This window comes from Pseudoliparis swirei, chromosome 19, assembly GCF_029220125.1.
Source record: "Pseudoliparis swirei isolate HS2019 ecotype Mariana Trench chromosome 19, NWPU_hadal_v1, whole genome shotgun sequence".
Classification (NCBI taxonomy): Eukaryota; Metazoa; Chordata; class Actinopteri; order Perciformes; family Liparidae; genus Pseudoliparis; species Pseudoliparis swirei.
Window position 1 is genome coordinate 14,568,928 of NC_079406.1, and position 24,733 is coordinate 14,593,660.

Consider the following 24,733-nt stretch of genomic DNA (forward strand, 5'->3'; position numbering starts at 1 on the left):
AAAAAGATGACATCAATTCTTAACATGAACTCTGAAAGTGGAGATATTTTGGCTTTAAAAAGTTTTGACTTTGAAAGTCTGAAAACGTTCCAGTTCCAAGTTGTCGCCTCAGATTCTGGAACTCCGTCACTCAGCAGCAACGTCACAGTGAACGTGTTCATTCTGGATCAGAACGACAACGCTCCAGTCATCCTGTACCCAGTCAGCTCTAACGGTTCTGCTGAAGGTGTGGAGGAGGTTCCCCGCAATGTGAACGCAGGACACTTGGTGACTAAAGTCAGAGCCTATGACGCTGATATAGGATATAATGGCTGGCTGCTGTTTTCACTGCAGGAAGTTACTGACCACAGTCTCTTTGGGTTGGACCGCTATACAGGACAGATCAGAACCCTTCGCTCATTCACAGAGACAGACGAGGCGGAGCATAAACTGGTCATACTGGTGAAAGACAATGGGAACGTGTCTCTCAGCAACAGCTACTGTGATGGTCAAAGTTGTGGAGCCCAAAGAGGCTTTTGCTGCCGCTGATATTAAAAGTGCAACAAAGGATGAGGAGGATAATAACGTGACTTTCTACCTGATGATAACTTTGGGCTCAGTTTCAACTCTTTTTCTCATCAGTATCATCGTGCTGGTTGCAATGCAGTGCTCTAAATCCACAGACTACACTTCTAAATATATACAAGAGCCTAATTATGACGGGACCCTGTGTCACAGCATCCAGTACCGATCTGGAGAGAAACGCTACATGCTAGTTGGACCCAGAATGAGTATAGGATCTACGATAGTCCCGGGCAGCCATGCCAACACACTCATGCTCCCTGACAGGAGGACACATGGCGAGGTAAGAAAGATCACTTCATCTCAAGACAGTTCTGGTATGAATGCTGCTGATCGTCGAGATGTAAAAACTATAACAGTGTGCCAAAAGTAATGAATCTCACCACATATTCAAAACAGATGAATGCTAAATGGACCACAGACATTAAATGTATCAGTCAGGTTAATAAGGAGGTTGTGCGTTGTGGCGTTGTGTGACTGCCAAGTTGAGCTGTTGGTTTACAGATGGTCGTATGCGGTTCTCACACAGCTTAGACTGTAAAATATTACAAAATAACTCACTGGCCATTAGGATGTTGTGTTTATCCCTGAATGCCGTGTTGGCCCTGTTTACATAAACGTGAAATGCATATGCTCTGTAAATTAGAATGATAAGAAGTTGTGTGTTTAAATAGCAGTGGGCTCTTTCTTGTTGTACTGCAGACACGTTGCTTTCTCAAACAAGAGAACCAAAGAAAACACTTTTCATTTCCCCTGAGAAAATGAAAGCCTCTGACTTCACATCTGACTTCTTACCGGCCTTTGATAACTTTGTATTCAATGCACTGACAAACTTTGACTAGAATTTGACCGTGCTTGGCTGTGTCATAGTATTGTATTAACTATCTGGGAAACATTAATGCATAATTTAAGCAAATTGTGGTCAAACCTTGTGAAATAGGTTTAGTTCAGTTCATAGTTGTTCCGTTTATTCCAGTAACCACATGTCCTTGGTGTTAGCTTCACCTTAAAACATCCGAAGTCTCATTTGCAAACAATAAATATTGTTTCTGTAATTAGTTCTGAAGCTTTTCCAAACAACTGCATGGAGCCACTGCATCAGATATGTTTTCAGTACATTGATACTCATATAATGTAGTCAGAAAGAGAAAGAAATTGTGGTCAGTGTTTTACATGCTTTTACGCATATTTATGTGTTTCCCCTCCATGTGCCTTAAGGTTCTTGCTTGTCCGTAAAGGGAGTGACGGAGTGGCAAACAGAGTTACTTGAGGTCTGTGCTTGCTGATGTAGTTGAGGTGATTCAGTGGTCCATTAATGGCTGCAGCTATGGCAGAGAGAGGGGAAGGGAGGGAGCCTGTGGCTGGTGTGCAGTGAATCACAATATACAGCCAGGCAGGTGGGGCTGAGGCTCTTTGCTTCAACTGGGATCTTCCCTCAAAACAAGACCGCAAAGCAGCAAGCAGTGTAATATTACTATTTTCATTTGATTGGCTTTTTATGCTTCGGATAAATGCTCGACAACAATGTAAAATAATGTGTCTCCCCAGTTTATATATATATATATATATATATATGTATTTATTTGTATATATATACATATAAATATATACATATATACATATATATATACATATATATCTACAAATAAATACTATTATTATTACGATACACCCCAGCCTTTGTTTAACTCATCCATTTGTGTTCAGTAAAGAAATAGGTCATATTGTATCACGTGTGTGCTTGCTATAGCTTCTAGGCTGATTCTCCAACACTGTGTGTTGCCCATAGCAACACACGAGGAGATCCACCTCTATGTCTGCTGGTTTCCACAGACTAGCATGTGCTCAGCTGTCTTAGCAACAGCAGCGGAAGAGGGAGGGAGGGATGGAGAGAGCAGCAGAGGAGGGGGGAGGGGAAGTGGCTTTTGTACGGCTCATCTTTAGACATCTCACAATATTTAATGAAAATGGGTGTATTAAGATAGAAACACATGGATTGTGCTGGGCAAATCTCCATAGTAAATCAGGCAACAGATGCTGCAGATATCAAAGCAATCACCAAGGCGTGAATAGTTTAGCTTCTAATTAGATATTGTACAGTATGGAGATCATCTTTTCTCTCCAGCAACTGGGTCAACCTTAGATGTCCTCCCTAAAAAATATTTTCAGAAAAAAACATGTATTTTTACCTTTTACCATTAAATGTGTCTTTGTTGAAACCTAATGGAATACTTTGACCCACTAAGCAGCGCGTGAAATAAAGCTGGAAGGAGTGTGAATGCATCAGATCAGATTCAGTGTCAGGCTGCAGCTCGGCTTCACGGAGTAACGGCTGGACACACTTTCTCTGCGCTTCCTCTGTCCAGTTATATTCAGTGCCCTACTCTGTGTGTATGTGTGCATATTTCATGTGCACTTGTTTGTGTGTGAGATTAAAATGTGTGAGGCATCATGGGTTTTGCAACACAGCAGCAGTGCTAAGCTGTGCCTGGACAGCAGATGCCCAGAAAAGATTTATTGATGCCATTAAAAATGAGTGCATCTCATTAAACAATAAAAAAGTACAGAGTGATGTCGGTGGATCACATCGGGTGTCTCTGTTCACACAGTGAGCTGGTTACTTTTCCATGGCATTTCTCGGAAAAACAAGCAGAGTGGATGAATCACAAGTAGGGTGATGAGCTGCATTCAGAACACAAGGAGACGTGCCCTGGTCGGATGAATCAACACATTATGTTTGATTGTGCAAAAACAGGCAGATTTTGGCACAATAAACTCAACATAGCAACTACATTTTCAAAATGTACCTCCGTTGTGTTGATCTTGATTTTGATTTCAAACATTACTGTACAACAAGAGACTATAAATTAAATATAGCACGTCTCTTCTTACGTTTCCGTTTGGTATGCTCTCTTCGGTGGGGGTGGGGCTGCTGGCTCCAGTAGCTCGGTCTGCCTGGCTGGCTGAGCAGATCTGTGCATGTTGTGTTTGCACGCCGAGTGTCTGCATTGAACATTTTTCACAGTGCAATGATCCTTGTGTTTTGTGTGTATGTTGTCTTTGTTTAGTGGGTGAGAACATTTCCCTCATTAAACCGTATTCAAGTGTCAGAGGGTGAGAGGGTGAGAGGGCAAGAGGACAAGCTAAATGTCAGGGAAGGAGGAGACACAGCTGTTACAGCAAGACTGTGTGTACTGTACTGTTATGTCTGCAGCTTGAGAGAAATGGTTCTTTATGCTGCTGCTCTTCTGCATTTACTAGTGCAGATATGCCCAAATCTTTTTTTGCCTTTGCTTTTTAACTTCCTCTGCATCAACTTCCCTTACCCCTACCCCCACATGTTATGTTCACCTCTCACAATGTTCTGTTGTATCCTTTTCATTTCACTGACCATTCCCGACTCCCCTGCCTGGCCTTTTTTGTTAGATACTGCAATAGGAATGTAATTCTAAAAGACATCGCCGCTTCACTCCCTGTTCCATCTCACGCTTTCCTTTCTCCATTTGTGCAGCTCCCTTCTCTGTCTTCTTACTATTTCTCTCCTCCTCCTTCTGTACCCTCCGTATTGATATCGCTCTAAGTTCCCCCCCTCCCCCATCCCACACTTGGCCTCCTTTTCCCGCTTTTATGTCTCCGTCCTTCGTTTACCCTTTCACATGCCGCCCTTTTCTGTCTCCCTATCATTTTCTGTCCGTTTCTTTCTGTAGTCTCTCATTCTGCCACATGCTTTTCATCTCTGTGTTGCTGTGCCTCATGCCTGTAGGGTTGTGGCTGTGGATGGTGCGGGCTGTTGTGTGTCAGTCGGGCACATCCTCTCTTATTGCTCCAGCTTTGTAAGAGGACGGCGCATCTCACATTGAGGTCAGCTGCAGTGATGTTAATCTAATTTACACACACAGGAGGGTACAACGACAACATACTATCTTTATGTTGATGCTTCACCTGTGCACACTCGGGCTCATAGAAGCACACACATTGCACACACTCACAAATGCCTAATCCACTTTACTGTGAGACACACACAGAAGAAAGGGGGCTGGAAGAAAACCGGGAACAAGCAGAGCATGTTTCCTTTGGTGATGTAGTGACTTGCAGAGAGAAAGTAAAACATCCACTGTGAGATAAATATATCAATCAAAGGCCTGTGGCAAAAATCAGATGACAGAAAATCATTCTTATCATGAGGACATGGATTTTTTAAGAGGCTATTAGACATTACTCTGAATCAACTATTGTGATTTATAAATGGGAAGACTGTAGCAGAGGGCTTTCATATCCCAGACTTAACGTCCACCACTGAGATGAGACAGGGCACAAACAACATCTTCCGAACATGCAAAATGTCACATGCCAAACAATAACGCAAGCTGACCCACGTCACAAATATAATGACACAGGTAGTATAGTTGGTTTATCCTGGGAAAATTTCAGTTCATGGATCACACTCCTTATTCTGACTTGCTCTGTACTGCATACATTACATGAACCTATAGCTAAGATGCTATAGTTTGAACTATGTTATTATATCTGTGCCCTGCTCTCTACTGTCATGCTTTGATTACTTTAAGTCTCATATACATCTTTCATTAAGTGTGAAACTTGTTTTCCCTTGAGATCAGTAATTGTGAGTCATTTATGGGCACTGAGATAAGCCCATCACGTCAATATTAGATTATGTTCCTTCTCTTTCCCCTTCATCTTTGCAGTTTGCAATCAGGAATAGTAAATCACAGGCAAACATGGTTAACAAACACAATGATTTAAAAATGTGATAAAGCGGAAACGTAGAGGGAAGTAGGGCACATTAAAAAAAAGAGAACAGGAGGACGGGGATCAGCTAAGGCTCTGGCAGAGCACACGAACAGCATTGAGGTCCACAACATAAACAATGGCACTTCAAACGCAGAACAAAAGGAGAAAAACAAAAACGAAACATTGCTCTCCAAAGACAGATCTGACTTCTATTTGATGACTATACTGTGTTAACTCCGAGTGCTAGGAAGCGTTTCTGTGTCACCGAGTATTGATTTAAATCACTACTCTCGTACAGTTGACAAGGTTGACTGGAGTTATTTTTCATTAATTATGCTGCTGAAGCTCTGTGACTGAAGTTTGGTTGTTGACCATTATATTGGCATTGTGTTTTGTAAAACTGCTGTTTTAGGGTATATTATATCATTCCACATAAACTGCATGCTGGGCAGATTCTGCTGATCAGTTTGATATGTACTGTCCGTCAGAGTGTGTGCATTGGTGAGTGTGTGTGTTTGCATTAGCTGCATGACCTTCTTTGTGGACCAGTCAGGTGATTTGGTGTCGGTGAATCAGGAGGTTGTTGTTGTGAATGTCAGCGAGCCCAGGCACTGCTGCAGTGCAGCTTTTAGAGTATTTAGTCAAGAAGCAGTTTGTCTGTAGTGATGTGCTTGGAATGCCACAGAGGGACAGAGAAGGGTTTGGAAGGGAAAATTAGTTGTCGATATCAAGTGAGACTAACTGTAATTCATTGTTTCTTAGCAGTATATCATTTATATATATTTTAATGTAACTTTAAGTGTGCTGTATCAAAGTTTAAAATGCTGCACTTGTATGTGAATGTGTGACACTGTCAGATTTTAACTGCATTAAACTTTTTTTCTTTTTAATTGTGACTCCAAACTAGTAACCACACAACATGCCCCCGGGTTAACGGGGAAAACTGGGCCACAAACTGCACTGTCAGCTGCATTCACAACTGTGGGCCAAGACTCCTTGGCACAAGACGAGACTATCTCAGAGCCATTTGATGTCAATTGGCTCATGCTACAGTCACTATTCTTAAGTATAGGCACAACCTGGTTCTTCCATGTTGATAAAGGATGCAAGTTATATGTGAGCTTGTCCAGCAAGTCTGACCTGCATGTTTATATTTGAATTATATTGTTACTAATACAGAAATAGTGCATCTGTGTTTTTATTCCTTTTCTGTCTTACTCCCATCTCTTCCGTGCCTGTGTGAGCAGTACTGACCCTTTCTCCTCCGCACCATGCATTATATAAGCAGCTTCATTACTCTCGGGCCATTGCCTCATGGCTGTGTGGATGAGTCTTATAGTTTGGACCATGCCACTCTCACTTTACAGCCACTCCACTGCAGCTGAACCAGGCCTCTCTATGTCGGTGTGGGTCTACTTCCATGAGCAAAACAACATTGCCTTAATAAAAAAACATTTACCCACACTATCTTCATGTGTCACATTAAATCCATTCTAGATAATATAAGCTTAGCTTAGGGTGATCTCTTCTTTTATTTTGGAATGAATACATATTTTAATAATGTCATAAAAATGTACCTGCAATTATATTATTAATATAATTTAAGAAAAACATATCTGTGTCTGATGTGATAACCCGTGCTAGATCGCTTTGTTAAGTGCAGTTAAGGCAAGTGCTATGTTTAAATAGTAGTTTCTTTTTTGAATCAACAGAGACCAGAACAGATGTAGGAATGCACGGCGCTCAAACAGCCACAACATCTGCTGCTGCTTAGGTCATGAGTCCATGCCTGGAGGATTGAACTGACTGAGCAGCCAGCGCAAGACAGCATGCAAGACAGAAAGCTATTAAGTGGAAAACAAGTGAAGACGCAGTTGGTTGAAAGTCTCCTTTATGCTCCTCCTGTTGTAAGCACCCAGTGTACTGAGATCCAAATGTATGGGATGGGGCTGTGATCTCAGATTAATAGAATGTTGAATGGGGGGGGGGGGATCCAGAGCTGTTTAGATATTGGCTGCAGCCTCAGTAAGAAGATTGCCTTCTTCCAGCAGTATCCCTGCACACTGTAGACTATGATGGGATATAAGGCTGCAGTTGCTATACACTTGTCTGATTAAATACCGCATGTTGTATGCATTTCTAATCATGCAGAAGTGGATGGGATCAGATGTTGGGTGTTAGATGGATCCAGACTTTAGCAGCAGGGTTCCTCTTGCCCCTGTGCCCCCCCCCCACACACACACTTAGCATCTTGGGTAATTGCTTTTCCACTGTCCATTTGAATTTCCACAACAATAAAGTTGTTTCATCATGCTTGCATATTTTGATGAATTCTTCAATGTAGCACTAACACAGTATGACCTGTCTTTTTATTTGTATTATGTTGTACATGGTTAGCTTGGCTGTTTTCTGTGGTTTGTGTGTCTTGTTACAATACTTTATTAACAACAAAACTGTATGAAAACTAATTCAGAGAAAAAGTTGTAAATATGTACAAGTCTGTCTTTTTTGTTGTATATTGAGGTAATCTGTCGTTTTTGTTTTTATTTTTCCTTGAAAAATACAATGTCAGTGTTAAATAGTTGTACTAGAACATATCCCTTTCTATTAAAATGGGACAATGTAGTCAGTATTTAGAGAAATATATTTCATTCTGTGGTTCTTTGCTGAAGCGCATGGGTGTCATAATGCTGATATCAAGTGCATGTGATTACACAACATTGATGTGATGATGTAGAGAAAGTCATTTTCAACACTAATTAAAGCGCCTGAAAGGTCTTCGCCGTTCTCTTCTTATTTTTTCAAATGGTCTGAGCGTCATTTGGCTCCTTCTGGTCATCTTCTGAGTGTGAACCATGTGAGCTGTTCTATTCAGTGGGTGAGTCATCTCATCCCACATGTAGCTTTTCATTTCGTAAAGTTGGTCTGCTGTGTTTATTTTTAGGCAAACCATCTGTCATGAAACATTTAAATCAGAGACTTTGGCATTTTGTGTTAAAACTATTACCTTATCATGACATTTGGGATATTCGTTTATCATCAGCAGAGACTACACAGACTTAACTTCCACCACTGAGATGAGACAGACCACAGCTTTCAAACATGCAAAATGTCACATGCCAAACAATAATGCAAGCTGACCCATGTCACGAATATAAGTACACAGGTAGTATAGCTGGTTTATCCTGGAATAATTTCAGTTTATGGATCACACTTTTTATTCTCACTTGAACCTATAGTTAAGATGCTAGTTTGAACTATTTTATCATATGTGACTCCCTGTAACACATACACTTGAACTGTGTATGTTGACATGTGTATCACAAAATATTCTTCCATGTTTCTTGCCTTCTTACCTGGTGGGTGCAGTGTATGAATAAAACAATGAGACATGGGTGTGGAAGATGAGTGTTAATGCAAGCTTGACTCGTCATATCCCACCCTCTCCTCCCACCGACTGGCTCCCCCTCTCCCTCTTCCCCTGCCTTTGTTCTCGATAACTACCCCACTATGCTCCAGCATGCAGTGCTTTCCTTCTTAGCTTCACCGTCTACTGGTTTATTTTCATTTGCTGGTTTCTTCAGTCCATCTCTTTGTTTCAGAATAGATTTTGCTCTCTCATTCTTGCGCATGTAATCTCTTTCTGATTTTCTTCCTCTCTGTCCTCCCACGCATCCTGATTTCCTCAAGCCGGTACTCTCTCTTATGCCCCCTCCTGTCTCTTCATATAATTACAATATGATAGAAAATGGCTGAACGCTTTTGGAGACTGTGTTACTCTCTCACCAATCCGTTTGGTGTATTTCTGTTATTCTTAGTTAAGTTGCTAATTACTATTAGAAAACATAGCTTTGCCCATGAGCCTCATTATATCAAGCTCCCTCCTTTCTGACCACAGAGACAGCCTCTCTTCTCTCAATTACCTCCTCTCTCTGTATTATCTATAGCTGTGAGTAGAGCTGAATGTCAAAGCACCTTCCTCTTTCTCTCAGTCTTATGCAGCATTGTAGAGGAGAGACGGACCCCCGCACTACCAAACCGTAGTCTGGCTCTTCACAGCCTCACTCATAATCTGAATAATCTGATCCTATCCTCTGCTTCTGTGTACTCGTGTGTCCTATGTGAACCCAGAGTGGCTTTTTAAATGGAACTTTCAGCCCCCTATTTTTCTTACTAATGTGTCTGCTGGTTATCACACAACACATAACTGCTTTTAAGAAAACCAACTTGACTCAAATGCATTGTGGGTTCATTTCAGTGAGGTCACAACACAAAGTGTATATAATCTGGGCCGTTTTTGTATTACAATTACTCAACATTTGCCTAGCTTTAGGGTAGTAGTTCAGAAAATTACAGTTTCAGTTAAGAGTAGAGTTGTTGTCTTCTTTGGTTCATGTTAAGGTGCGTTATCAGAGTGTTGCTTTGTCTGTTGAAGTGTATAAAAAACAACTCCACATGGTCCTCTCTTTTTCATATAATAAGGAAAAGACTTACTTGTCAGATAAGGCAGATTGTGTTTTAGTTTCATTAGTTGCGTTATTGTTATTTGTGTTGGTGGATTTCAGCATGCTCTATGCACTCAGCAACTATAGGATCAACTTTCAGCACATTATGATACATGCTGTTCTGTATTGTTAACTGACTCTTTATGCACAGTGCTTATCTCATCATGTCTCATTAAAAGATGCAGCTCAGCTGGTTCCTGGTCTGCTTTAGTCTGTGTGTCTATGTGGCCTGCACTAGTGACCATGATTACTATTGACACATATTGTTCTCAACAAACAGTAATAGTCTTACAGTCCATACACATGGTTCAATTGATAATTATTTAGTGCTTAATCTTTTTGGGATCCAAGCACAATTCTGTGCACCTTAATATACATCTTATTTGTAATTATCTGATTTTTAAGGGTGTCTCTACAGGTTAGGGGATGATGCTTGTTGTGTAATTAAACATCACAATAATTATCATGGCTTTCGTGTCACTATTTAGAGATCTATGCAAGGTTGCTTACTTTTAGATGGTGACTTTTTCTTGTGTTTTAATGTTAGTTTTGTTCATATTTGTGCATGTGCCCACTGCAAAGACTGGCATTAGCTAATCAGTTTACACTTTCATTGTCAGGGTAATGGAAATTATAGAAAATGCTTTATCGAATGCTTCATTTCATTCATTGTATGTTGACTTTACATGTTGAGGTACTTGTAGTTGCAATCGGTCTGAGTCACTCTCATGTCATGTTGTTTTAAAGGTACAGACCAGGTTTCAGTGCAATGCTGTTTGCGTCACATCATCAGTTGCTGTGTTAGTCTGATGCTTTAGAGATCAGTCGGCTTTAACAGCAGATAACAAGATCAGGTGCTACATGACACATTGAAAAGGAAAACAAAATGTTTCATGCACACCTAAACTAAATTATCCACAGGAGACACTGCTAGATAATTTTTGCTTCACATTTCAGATTAAAAAGTGAAAACCTAATGTGTAAGAATAGAAAAGTTGAGCAGAGACTACACAGCCATTAAAACACATGGTACCAAAATAACAAGGAGATTTGTCTGCTTGTTTGTAGACTAGCGTAAACGGGTCTTTAAGATTAGACTGGAGTATAATTGTTCACTAAACCCTTGTTTACTCCCTAATGTTTGTCTTAATCCGGATTCACTTTACTTTGTCCTCTAACTGAGAACTAGAGTATTAGACTGTGCTCGTAGTGCTTTTAATGGAGCAATGATAGATGTATGAAGTATCAACAAAATACTCTAAGTTACCTGTCCAATTTAAATAACTGTACAATGTAATCCTGCAATACATATTGGCCTTTGTGGAAACAACAGATCTCCATGGACTGTGTGGAAGTTAATGATGTGTTGTACCGAATGCTTTAAAAATCACAAAACATTGTCAGTGCTCCTTCAGGTGCTGTAAATAGCAACTCGCTTTCAACGCCTTTTTTCCTTTCTGACACAAATGTCAGTATCCCCAGTTGCCCTAGATTAAGGCTTCTGTGTGTAAAGTAATAATTCCACTATGTTGCTGCTATAATGCGATTAGGTGGAATCATCTTAATGATGCCATGAAGGGTAGCTTTGAAAAGGCAACAGCAGAGTAAACGAGGATGCCACTCACATTTAAATCCAGGCTAATGTCCAGACTCCACTTCATTTTTTACCTTCTATTTGATTCTATTCTTGATGTGTTTTTGCGTTGGCCTTGATTGAGTGGATTACTAACCCTCATTTAGATACATGTAACCTGTGTACTGTTGGTGCTGTTGTATTACTGAGAGGTGTTTCTAATGTTTATTCTAACCAAACAAAGTAATGCGGTTCTACAGCACCACAAAACATCCAAAACAGCATTAAGCTAAAGCAACACTGAACATGATGACCACCATGAGGGCAGGATGAATTGCAGGGCTGTTGCATCAGTGTATTATGTTTAGCATATGAACCTAATAACCTAGCAACTGAGTGTATATTACCTACCCATCTCTTTACCAAGAGCACGCACCAAATAAATTAGCAAACACATAAAGCACATTCATGCACTTAACCTTGCTAAGGTGAAGTCCATGTCCATGTTTAAGTTTTGATGCTGATAAGAGTGGAAGATGATGTTTGCTATTCTCAGAGACCGGCAGCAACAGAGCTCAAGCTTAAATGATTGGTCGGCAAGTCATTACTTTATAAATAGTCATCTTCATCTTCTGTGGAAAGTGGAGCAACCTCACAAAACCATTTCAGCCGTTTCCAACCTCAGATTCTCTGCAGGCCAGCACTCTCCTCTATTATTCAGAGCCTTTTTTTTTTTTAAGAAATGGGCCAAGCCCTAACGCAGCAGACCTACACCTGCAGTGCTCTTCACATGCAGCACTGCATGCTGCACATTCTATACTGCATGACTGATAAGAAACTAAAAATAGACATTGCACATGGCTACGTTGATGTACACAGGTCAAATGTGCTGATGCTAGGGAAATAGAAACGAGACAGCAAAGTGTGGATGGAGTGATTTCCAGTTGCCCTTGGAATGTGAATGTAAAGTATAATGCATTTGCTCTGTAAGGGACACAACATCTTCTGCATCGTCTTCATTTATATTGATGGACTTCTCTCTATTTTATTTCCCTCTTTGTTTTGATATGTATCAAGCTGGATGTGAATGTGCAGGTATTGTTACATACATCCACATCTCCTTTCCCATCTGGGAGACTAGACATTTTAATTTCCGCAGGCAGAGGAGCTGTTTGACAGACACCATGGCTGCTAGTGTATCTGTACCCCTCATACCATTTTTGGAGTGGGTGAGCGTGTTCATCTAATATAAGGCTTTAAAGCATCGCCTGCCTCTGACATCAGTGTGTGTCTGTGTGTGAGGAAACTGCTATAGAGAACAAAGGCAATGGTAAATACGCTCCCCCTGGTGGCACAATATGGTAAAGACATGCCCCTTCTATTTTGCCTTATGTGTCTGTGTGCAATACATTCAATTATTTAGCTTGTTGCCACACAAACACCATACCAGTCAACACACTGCCACTGTATGTGGCAGTGTGTTGACTGGTATGGTTATTGAGTTTCTGTGTCAGTATTGAACTGTGGTTAGCGAGTCCTGTCCCATTTTACATTCTGATTAAAGCGTGGCTCAGTCCCTGCCCTCTTCCCCACTGAACTGTTTGATTGACAAATCTAGTTTATCCATGCCAGACTATGAAGATAGATTTGATCTTAATCCAACAAAAATGGTTTGGGTTAGGCTTTTTCTCTGTGTGAGTGGGAAGCAGAGAAAGAGAATAGGAGAGAACGAGAGTGTACAAAATGTTTGTGCAAAATGGGTGAATGTCCACATTGTGGAACATATATGTATTTTAGTTGAATATAACTGGCAGTTGTGTATGTGTCTGTTTGGTATTTAAAAAGAAAAGAAAAGCCTTTTTCACGTCCTTGTGATAATACAGAATGTTTATTAAGACGGTGCGGTGGAGGAGGGTGGAGGGAGGGGCGCATGGGGGCTGCATCTGCGTCACCATGGATACAAGAAGGGAACTAGTGAATCTATTATGGGTGCACCCTGTTACAGCAGCGATCTATCAGACACTGCCTGTGTCTCCAGGCACTGTTGAGCCAATCAGAGTGTCAGTTACAGTCAAGTGATTCTATTTGAGGAATCAGATTTACCTTTGCAATTATCAAAGCTTGTTGTGCATCCTGTTTTCTTAAGACTTTGATTAATGGTATGTTGAGTGTGTCTCTGCTTTCATAAGATGTTTGCTGGATTAGAATAACCAACATATCCACTGATAACATATAACTATATGAATGGAATTCATGCGCACACACGTTTCTCTTTTGTCCTTCTCAATCTCTCTCTCTTTCTCACCAGTTCTGTTACTCGCATCACACCTCTCTTACACATGGAAATCAAGTTTCAAGTTTCAAGTTTCAAGTTTTTATTGTCACATCCCTTTTTATACAAGTATAATCGGTTTGTGAAATTCTTATGTGCAAAACACCCGACAGCAGTAGCAGACTAAAAAAAGAATAAGAATGAGAATAAACTATACAATATCCACACCAAAAAAAAGAAGAAAGTATTAACAATATATATATAAAACAATGTAATAGAATATACATCATGACAATATATATATATAAAAAACAATAAAATATACACTTTTTGAGACAATATATATATATATATATATATACAATATATATATACAATATATATATATAAAACAATGTGAAAATATACACCATGGCCATATTCAGATAATCATGGAATATGTGTATAGTTTTTAATGAGGGTCTCAGTCCTGTTCAGCAGCCTGATGGCCTGACTGAAGCTGTCCTCAGTCTGTGTCCCTCAGTCTGTTTGTCGCGACATGATGCCTGACGGTAGAAGGTGTGAACCGGGTTTGTGTTATTGTCTTTCATCCGTTTGGCCCTGGCGATGGGGAGGAAGCTCACCTCCAACGATGTACTGTGCCGACCGCACCACCCTCTGTAGTGCCCCTACGCCCAGGGCGGTGCAGTTCCGTACCAGTCAGTGAACACTGTCAGAACACTCTCGATGGTACTGGTGTAGAATGTTTCTCCTCAGTCGCCATGTTGAATTTGCAGGCGTTGTTGGGCCCTTTTCACCACGTGATGTGTGCGTGTCCTGAGGTCCTCGGAGATGTGTGAACTGCTGCTGACCTCTCTACTCCGTCTATGGAGATGGGGGTGTGCTCTCCTCTCCGCTTCCTGTAGTCCACGATCAGCTCCTTGGTCTTCTTGACGTTGAGGACGAGGCTGTTCTCCTGGCACCACTGTACCAGTGATCCAACCTCCTCCCTGATGATTCCCTCCTGCCGTTAAACTCCACACAGACACACTGTGACTCATACTGTAGAGGGGTATTGCTTACCATGTACCGTACATTCACTGTTACACAGTTTAATGACTGCAATTATAATTGCATAGCTCCATTATGATTAAGAACATGTTGGGTTTTACGAACAGATGGCCTTTTACAATAAAGATAACCTGAAACTGGCAAGTTGTTAATGTCTTTATACTGAATGGAAATAATGGCAATAGTGTTGGTGCGTTGATAGAGAGGCTAAAACGTCAAATAAAGTGACTGCAAAATTGTAAAAGACAGACATGTTATGCGGATTAGGCATATGGACCGAGATCACACTCTCCCAGCTCCCCATTTTGGCAATGACAATTCATAACAACATGAAATAGAGCAATCACTCAGGCCGCAGCAGCATGATGTTTCTCCGGCCTGTTGGTTTACACTTGAGTAACTAATTACGCAAGATTTGAGCATTGTGTCATTACTTATATGAGTGAACACTGTGTTGGTGTGCCTCTAGTTTTATCTCAAGGGTATGTGTGTGTGTGTGTGTGTGTGTGTGTGTGTGTGTGTGTGTGTGTGTGTGTGTGTGTGTGTGTGTGTGTGTGTGTGCATGCTCCATATTGCTGTGTCCTGGTTTTCATCTGGTTCCGGCTCATGTTACCATAGACCCGCCCCTGTCCTACTTACTCCAGAAACCAGTGGAAGCGAGCGCAGATTCAGAAGTAAATGATTGAGTTGATGTTGGATAAAATATTAGAAGTGATTCATCTTTCCTAAACCTCTTTCTCTCCCTCTCTCTTTCTATACATCTATCATAGATGATGTTATGGATGATATGTTTGTGTAGCTGTTTGTGTGCATACAAGTGTGAGTCTAGTAGTCTAGTAAATGTATTCTATATAGTGCTACTAATGTCTGCACAGCTGTGGATTCTAATCCTGTAAATAGAAACATTTTACCATTTTTCTTTTCAAATACAATGTCATATGATAGTGAGGGGTCATTGTTCCATAGATAATCAAGTACCTCCATTGTTATACTTCCTATGACAATATGCCAGTCCTGTTACTTCTTTATCTCCATTCATCCCCTCTGCTTTATCAGAGCATCTTAGACATGAAATAGTGTAGTGCTGCAGTTGGGTGTGGTTCTAGTTAAACTGTCACTAAAAATCAACTGCTATAGGAGTCATAGCACAGCTGTTTCTCAGAGAATCACCAGATAAATTGAAACAGTTCAGCAGATGAACACACAAAGAAAAAGAAAAATATGTGAAGCTCAGAAGAAACAAACATGATATAGTACTGGAGGTTTGGTACTGAGTAAAGAAGGAGACATGCAAAAGGAGTAGGTTGCCCCCTTGTGTCGTGATGAGCTCGACTCCGAACTAAAACTGCACTATGACATCAGGACCTCGTCACATGAAGCAGGATGTAGCGTGTGGACTGAAAGAGAGGGGGGTGGTCCCCAGAGCCCTGGCCCAGAGTGGGCAGAGAAGGTGGGGTTGGGCTGAATGCAAAGGTCATGCTCGCTGTGCGGCTGTGGGGGTGGAAAGAGAAGCAAGCACTGCTGGAAAAGTGAATCTGTCATATCGAATATGCTGTTGCAGTGCTACATTATCAATGCATGAGCAGCCCAACAGCAACTGGGGACGGCATGGTGTGGTACAAGCGTGTGTGTGTGTGTGTGTCTAGGTGTGTGTAGGTGTGTGTGTGTGTGTGTTGCTTGTCACAATCGGATATGATACGTTTAGTGAGATAAGCCGACGATGTGAAAGTGAACAGTAGGAGATACAAATCTAGAGGTGGGTATGAAATTCTGCGGCGTATTACTTTATACTATCTCGTGCCTTTTGAAAAATAAACCCATACGCTTCGGCTTTAGTGAGGCTGTGGGTGTGCGTTTGTCCACACATGCATCATGTCTGTGCCTGAGATGGCGTTGCTATGGAGACAAGAGAGCTGTGCAGAAGGAGAGAGGAGGAAAGGAGGAGGGGGGGCCTCGCCTTGGAACATGTTCAGATCGCACCCTTCCCCCATCTACTCACACACAGAGAACAGCACAGTACACGCCCTTCTAACACACACTAACTCACAAGCACACACACATTGATGGCTATGTTGGGCTATCATGAAATCCCCTAGTATGGAGGAGATACATTAGCTAATTGGTTGACTATATGTGGTGGTTTGCCTTTAATAATGCATTGAACACTCCTAAAACAGGTCTGTTCACTGCTCCTGCCCAAGCCCCCCCCCCCCCCTTCCCCCACCCCTATACTGCTCCCTCTGCACCTTTGACCACGCTGCTCTTGATGCTGCCGACTGTTTCTCCTATTAAATTCATCATGTGGTCTGACAGGTTGACAGGCACATGTATGTATCTAAACAATATATTTATTATGCACAGCTCCTTAAGGGACTAAATACTGTGTATTTTCTTAACTACCGTTAATTCATGTTAAATTATTCAGAAAAGTCAATCTACATATCCTCAGGAAATGTAACTTGCATGAATGAAAGAAAAATACTTCATGAAGAAAAAGTGAAATGCTGTGCCATAAGCACTTGGTTGTTTGAATCAACTAACATGTAATCATTTCAAGCAACATGAAGGCGATGTGTTTGAAAATGATGATTACATTTGTCTGTCTAGTGCATACGGAGCTATTAATTGATTAATTGACCCTTCTGCAGATGCTTCCCAGAGGAGATGTATCTGGCATTGGAAGAGGAGCTGATGTGTTCTCATCATCTTTCATTAACTTAATTCACACTCTGTGTTTCTTCCACAAGGCCTAGTGGGCATGCAGGCCCCGGCGTCTCTCACAGGTGGGTTCAATACTACAGTCTCTGATAACCTTCATTCTGTGTGTGGACAATGCCGAACAGTATTAGGTTAACTTGGGGATTGCATATGGACACTCTTATTCACATTTTAGACACACTCTTCCAAAAGATAATTAACAGACACAAGTGGTGGAATACACAATTACATGTTGTGTTCACATTTAACCTAGAAAACCAGTTCACAGCAGAGGCAGCGGGCCGCGAAGCAGAATCCCTGGAAAAATATAGACAGATTATCTTTAGAGTGCTGAGTAAACTGGCGCATCAGTGGTCCCTGTGTGTCATGATGAGTTTATGAGTAAAATAATCCAGACTGAAGGTCTGTAAGGCTGGCACAGTATAGACAGTGACCTACAAATAAAGTATGACTCATTGAATTTCATCATGATCTGTCTGGGTCCGATGGGCCATTCGGCCTTTGTGTGTTCACTTGTGTGTTTGTAAATAAGATGAATGTGCAGTATATTCAGAGTCCACATATACAAAACATACATCTTTGAGTAAACAGGTCATCTTTTGTGAGCTATTATGATTATTGCATTTTAGGGTTTACGGATGACTCAGTGCCTATTGGTTATTAATATTTTAAAATCAAATCATGTTTCCTATGGAAATAGGACAGGAGTTTCTGAACCCAGAGCTTAATCTTGGGATTACAAACAAGGGAATGTGCATAAACTCATGACGACCATCTCTGTGGAAATGTGAAGAAATACTAAAATACACCGAGGTACACCACAGCACGGAACAACAGGGTCCAATTAACTTCATGCAATACTCTCAAGGCAAACACAAATAATAAAAAGACAAAATGAGAAGGGAGAGATGCAGAAGTAGTAAGAAGATGACTTATTTCTAGTATAAATCAAATGTTGTAGCCTGGCTCTATTGCAGTTTGTTGTTATGATTGTGATTGCAATTATGTGCTATAAGTAACCATTGTGCTATTCAGAAATTGCCAACCGAGCAGGGTGCACAAATAAATGACTGGATGATTTATGGATGCCGTGCCTCCACAGAAGTCTTCACATGAATGCAAAATGACTGCCTAATTAAATAAATGGGAACAGGCTTTGGGTAGAGAAGTGGACAATATGCTGTGTGTGTGTGTGTGTGTGTGTGTCTCATGAAAAGACAGGCAGAGCAGGCTTCATGCAACATTCTCTGATGTGTTGTCCATGGTGCTGAAATGTAATTTTGATCGCTCGTATTTGAGTGAGGATATTTAGCAGCACTTACAGTGATATCGAAATGGTATGGTGTGACGTAATGGCTGCAACATTAGGTCTTCCTCTTCCCTGATCTCTGCATGATGTCTATTTCACCACGCGGCACCGCTGTTGATCCATCCGAGTCAGCTCTACTCTCTGAAAGAAGTAGGCCACTCCTGTTTCCAGGCGATTTGGACATTTCTTCAGTCTCTGTTATAGAAGGAGGACGGTGGAACAAAGAGAGAATGTTCCAATCAAATTCAAAGCTCAGCTCGGTTGATATCTTCCAGACTACCTGCAATATCCTGACTTGAAGTCCTATTCATGCTTTATTGGACAGAAACATGTCTTCACCTAGATGGAAATATTTCGGGATCTATCTCGGGCTCTTTCTACTGGAATTATACTGGGAAACGGTCTCTGGGCAGCTCTCCTATTCCGTCTCAGAGGAGGTAAACCCGGGGACTCCTCTTGGAAATATTGCGAAGGACCTAAACTTAAATTTACAGGACTTGGAATCACGTATGTTTCAAATTGTTACCAGATCAAAGAGAACATTTTTCGAGATCAATTTAAAGACGGGTGTGCTGTATGTCAGTGAGAGAATAGACAGAGAGCAGCTCTGCGGGGAGGAAATTAAATGCTCAGTAAGTGTGGAAGCCGTCATAAATAACCCTCTGAAGCTTTACCGTATTGACGTTGATATTTTAGACGTAAATGACAATGCCCCATTGTTTACGACCAATTTTCAAAATCTGTACATCGCAGAGAGCACGTTACCAGGGGTGAAATTTGCATTGTCTGAAGCAAGTGATGTAGATGTGGGGAGAAATGGAGTCAGTACTTACAAACTAAGCCAGAATGCACATTTCTCTCTGGATGTGCACAGAGCAGGTGACAGTGTGTCTGCTGAGCTAGTGTTGCAGAAAGCCTTAGACCGAGAGAAGCAGCCTGTGGTCACTGTGACACTGACCGCTGTAGATGGAGGGAGTCCTCCAAAATCAAGCACCTCGCAGCTTGTTATTAATGTGTTAGACAATAACGATAACGTTCCAATATTCAGTGAAACGTTGTATAAAACTAAAATCACAGAGAACACGCCATTGGGTACGACAGTAATTGCCGTGAACGCCACCGATGCAGACGAAGACCTCAACAGTGAGATTGTGTATTCACTGAGGAGCAAAGATCAAGATCACGTGCTTGATATCTTTGAAATTGAAAGTCGAACGGGAGTCATAACGGTAAAAGGAAATATAGACTTCGAAGACAAAAAGGCTTTTGAGATACGTGTCGAGGCCAGTGATAAAGGGCAGCCTCCCATGTCCGCTCATTGTAAAGTGCTGGTTGAAGTGGTGGACGTAAATGACAATGCCCCCGAGATCACTGTGACGTCACTCCACGCCACAGTGAAAGAGGACGCTCACGCAGGCACCGTGGTGGCTCTGGTGTCGGTCGTCGATAAGGACGGTGGGAAGAACGGTGATGTGAACATTCAAATTAGAACCGGGGTTCCACTCAAACTCGAAACAAACTACAACAATTATTATTCGTTGTTAGTTGACGGACCCCTGGACAGAGAGAGTGTCTCTAACTACAACGTCACCATAGTGGCCACTGATAGAGGGACCCCGTCACTCTCCAGCACGGGTGTACTTTCAATACACATTGCTGATGTAAATGATAATCCACCTCGGTTCCCAGAGCCCCTCATCAATGTGTACCTGAAGGAAAACAGCCCAGTGGGAGAAATAATTAAAACAGTAACTGCCACTGATGCTGACGTGGACCAGAATAGTCACGTGAGTTATTCGTTTTTACAAAGTAACCATAACCCATCATCTACAATGGTGAATATAAACTCAGAGACAGGAGACATCGTCAGTCTGCAGTCGTTTAACTACGAGGAGCTAAACGCCTTTCAGTTTAAAGTCCAGGCCACAGACTCTGGTGTTCCTCCGCTCAGCAGCAACGTGACTGTGAACGTTTTAGTCCTGGATGAGAACGACAACAGTCCCACGATCCTCGCGCCCTATTCTGAGCACGGCTCCGTTAACAGTGAGAGCATCCCCTATTCTGCTGAAGCGGGATACTTTGTGGCAAAGATCAGGGCTGTAGACGCAGACTCTGGATACAACGCTGCTTTCTTTCCACCTGTCTGAGCCCAAAGGAAACAACCTCTTCCGGATCGGAACCAGCACCGGAGAGATCAGGACTAAGAGGAGAATGAGTGACAACGACCTGAAAGCTCACCCCTTGGTGGTGATGGTTTCTGATAACGGAGAACCCTCCCTGTCCGCTACTGTGACTATTGACGTGGTGGTGGTTGAAAGCACAGCTGACATCCAGACTCAGTTCAGACATGTGCTCATAAAGGAGGACAGCTTCTCTGACTTGAACCTGTACCTGCTGATCGGCATCGTGTCGGTGTCGGTGATCTTTCTGCTGAGCCTCATCAGTTTAATAGCTGTCAAATGCCACAGGACCGACGGCAGCTTCAGCAGGTACAGCGCCCCCATGATCACCACCCACCCTGACGGGAGCTGGTCTTACTCCAAGTCGACTCAGCAGTATGACGTGTGCTTCAGCTCAGACACGCTGAAGAGTGACGTAGTCGTTTTCCCCGCACAGTTTCCTCCTGCCGATGGTGAGCTGATCAGTATAAACGGAGGAGACACTTATACAAGAACTCAGACTTTACCCAACCAAGACAAGGTAAGAACATTTTCCTTTAGATGTACTTTATTTTCCAGAGCTGCGGTTGACGTGGATCCCCGTGTTCCCTTTCTTAACAGATGGAAGTTTCTTTCTACAATGTATTTGACAACGTTGTTTTATTTTGTGTATTCATGGTCTAACGCAATATTGAAATCAACGTAAGCCTCTCTTTCTTCTGAGAGCACTGCCGTGTGTAGTTCGTTGTCCATGGTGCTGAAATAAGCACCACAGTGTGTGGCGTGCGCAAAACAAACTGCGGTGTGTGCTGTCTGAAAACTATCAATATGTATTAATATGTGAAGATTTCAGCACATTTAAAGAATGAGACTCTCTGAAGAACTTGCGAGTGTGTACTATTATAAATCTGTGAAGGATTACATAATGGAATTTGACTGTTTTGCTTATTTTGGTGTTCTTTTATTTTGTACTTATTGTTATTGTATATTGACTTGACGGTTCAGTATAGTGGGACATGTGTTTTTATCAGCTATAGCATTTATTGTAGTTAATAAAACGACCACAGGGTGACATTGTAGACCGTCAGATGTAGATGTTCAGGCTGCTTCAGGCTCCTCCCACATTCAGAAGATGATTATGTTTCTCTGGGCTTTGTTACAAAGAGACGCAGCCCAAGAATGGACTGTGTGGCCATCATTGTGTCGGTGTCAACTCAAACAGCGAGGAAACCGGAATGTGGATCTCCATCCTGAACTATTGTGCACATTGGAATACAGATGCACTGATCACGTTGGATCCAAATATGTCGACGCGGATGTTACGGAGCCCGTTTGGGATTTATTTACTCGTTGTTCTGTTGGACTGCTGCCGGGAAGCGGCGTCTGGGCAGCTCTCTTACTCTGTATCAGAAGAGGTAAACCCGGGGACTTCTGTGGGGAATCTCGCGAAAGATCTAAACCTTAATGTACACGACTTGGAGCCCCGTATGTTTCAGATTGTGAGCGGAGCGAAAAGAAAATATTTCGATGTAAATCTGAAAACTGGTGTTCTTTATGTCAATGAAAGAATCGACCGCGAGGAGCTTTGTGCTAAATCTCCAACATGTTCTGTGAACGTAGAGGCAGTGATCAACAATCCATTGAAGCTTTACCGTTTAGAGGTGAATATAGTCGATATCAATGACAATGCGCCATATTTCCCGGAGAAAGTACAGTCTCTTAACATTGCTGAAAGTACCGTTCCAGGGGGGAAATTTGGATTTATAGGAGCATCGGACCTCGATGTTGGCAAGAATAGCGTTAGTACGTATAAACTAAGTCCAAATGATTATTTTGCTGTTGAGGTTCACAAAGGCGGAGAGAGTGTGTCTGCGCAGCTTTTGCTCCAGAAAGCTTTAGACCGAGAGAAAGAACGCACTGTGAGGTTAACAGTTACTGCTGTGGACGGTGGAAATCCAACCAGATCAGCAACCTCTCTCATTATTATCAATGTGTTAGACAATAACGACAACTCTCCGGTTTTCAGCAGGTCGTTATACAAGGCACGGATTTCTGAGAATTTAGCGGTCGATACTACTGTGGTCGTTCTAAATGCAACAGACGCAGATGAGGGATTAAATGCAGACATAGAATATTCTTTAAGAAGTAAAGGACAGGATCACATTTTACATTTATTTGAAATAGACTCGAACACGGGTGCGATTTTAATCAAAGGTAAGATCGACTATGAGGAACACCCCGCGTTTGAGATTCATGCGCAGGCCAGTGACAAAGGCCAACCTCCGATGTCTGCGGATTGTAAGGTGTTGGTAGAGGTGGTGGACCTAAACGACAACGCACCTGAGATCACTGTGACGTCACTACTAAACACAGTGAGGGAGAACGCAGAAGTAGGTACTGCTATAGCACTTGTCTCTGTGTTGGACAAAGATGGAGGGGAAAACGGGGCAGTAAAAGCTGTCATACAAAACGAAAGCCCCTTTAAATTGGACACAAATTATAAAAATTATTATTCGTTAGTAGTTGATGGTCCACTTGACAGAGAAATTATGGCCGAGTACAATGTCATCATCGTAGCAAATGATGAAGGGACTCCACCTCTCTCCAGCACCAGCATAGTGACAGTTCAGGTCTCTGACGTCAATGACAACCCTCCTCGCTTCTCAGAGTCAGTGCTTAATATATATGTTAAAGAGAACAGTCCAGTAGGAGCAGTTATTAAAACTGTGACTGCAATTGACGCCGATATCAGTCAAAATGGTCAGGTGAGCTATTCGTTCTTAAAAAGTAATAATAACGTGTTGTCTCTCTCAACAATGGTGAATATAAACTCAGAGACAGGAGACATCGTCAGTCTGCAGTCTTTTAACTACGAGGAGCTAAACACCTTTCAGTTTAAAGTCCAGGCCACAGACTCTGGTGTTCCTCCGCTCAGCAGCAACGTGACTGTGAACGTTTTAGTCCTGGATGAGAACGACAACAGTCCCACGATCCTCGCGCCCTATTCTGAGCACGGCTCCGTTAACAGTGAGAGCATCCCCTATTCTGCTGAAGCGGGATACTTTGTGGCAAAGATCAGGGCTGTAGACGCAGACTCTGGATACAACGCGCTGCTTTCTTTCCACCTGTCTGAGCCCAAAGGAAACAACCTCTTCCGGATCGGAACCAGCACCGGAGAGATCAGGACTAAGAGGAGAATGAGTGACAACGACCTGAAAGCTCACCCCTTGGTGGTGATGGTTTCTGATAACGGAGAACCCTCCCTGTCCGCTACTGTGACTATTGACGTGGTGGTGGTTGAAAGCACAGCTGACATCCAGACTCAGTTCAGACATGTGCCCATAAAGGAGGACAGCTTCTCTGACTTGAACCTGTACCTGCTGATCGGCATCGTGTCGGTGTCGGTGATCTTTCTGCTGAGCCTCATCACTTTAATAGCTGTCAAATGCCACAGGACCGACGGCAGCTTCAGCAGGTACAGCGCCCCAATGATCACCACCCACCCTGACGGGAGCTGGTCTTACTCCAAGTCGACTCAGCAGTATGACGTGTGCTTCAGCTCAGACACGCTGAAGAGTGACGTAGTGGTTTTTCCACCACAGTTTCCTCCTGTCGATGGTGAACTGATCAGTATTAACGGAGGAGATACTTATTCGAGAACACAGACTTTACCCAACCAAGACAAGGTAAGAAAAGTATGAAAAGGCTATTTGTAATAATGTTTTCCCGGGAGCTGAGACTGAAAGCATGCCCCCTCCGTGTTTTGTTTGTCTTCATTGTAAAGTTAAATTACTTTGTGAGAAATACCCACAACAAATAAAATACATTATAATT

At 42.1% G+C, this 24,733-nt stretch overlaps 2 protein-coding genes and 2 pseudogenes across 4 annotated transcripts in view; all 4 read left to right on the plus strand.

The window, feature by feature from the left end:
• LOC130209892 (protocadherin alpha-8-like) overlaps nt 1–7,093 on the plus strand; it is a 36,693-nt pseudogene extending 29,600 nt beyond the window's left edge.
• Nucleotides 1–7,112, plus strand: part of LOC130209893 (protocadherin alpha-3-like) — a 56,329-nt gene extending 49,217 nt beyond the window's left edge. Inside the window, exon 2 of the mRNA XM_056439808.1 lies at nt 7,026–7,112. Within this exon, the coding sequence (XP_056295783.1) occupies nt 7,026–7,043 (18 nt within the window). The 3' untranslated portion in view covers nt 7,044–7,112. The remainder of the gene's footprint in view (nt 1–7,025) is intronic.
• The window catches only part of LOC130209879 (protocadherin alpha-C2-like), a 164,482-nt gene that overhangs the window by 23,265 nt on the left and 116,484 nt on the right, over nt 1–24,733 (plus strand). The window contains exon 2 of one of the 3 annotated variants that reach the window (XM_056439796.1): nt 7,026–7,107. The exons of 1 other annotated variant lie outside the window; for it this stretch is intronic. In XM_056439796.1, the coding sequence (XP_056295771.1) occupies nt 7,026–7,043 (18 nt within the window). In that variant the 3' untranslated portion in view covers nt 7,044–7,107. Of the gene's footprint in view, nt 1–7,025; nt 7,108–22,203; nt 24,586–24,733 lie in introns of those variants that run through there. One more of the 3 variants, XM_056439793.1, reaches the window with a different exon arrangement.
• LOC130210047 (protocadherin alpha-3-like) lies at nt 19,070–22,153 on the plus strand (annotated as a pseudogene).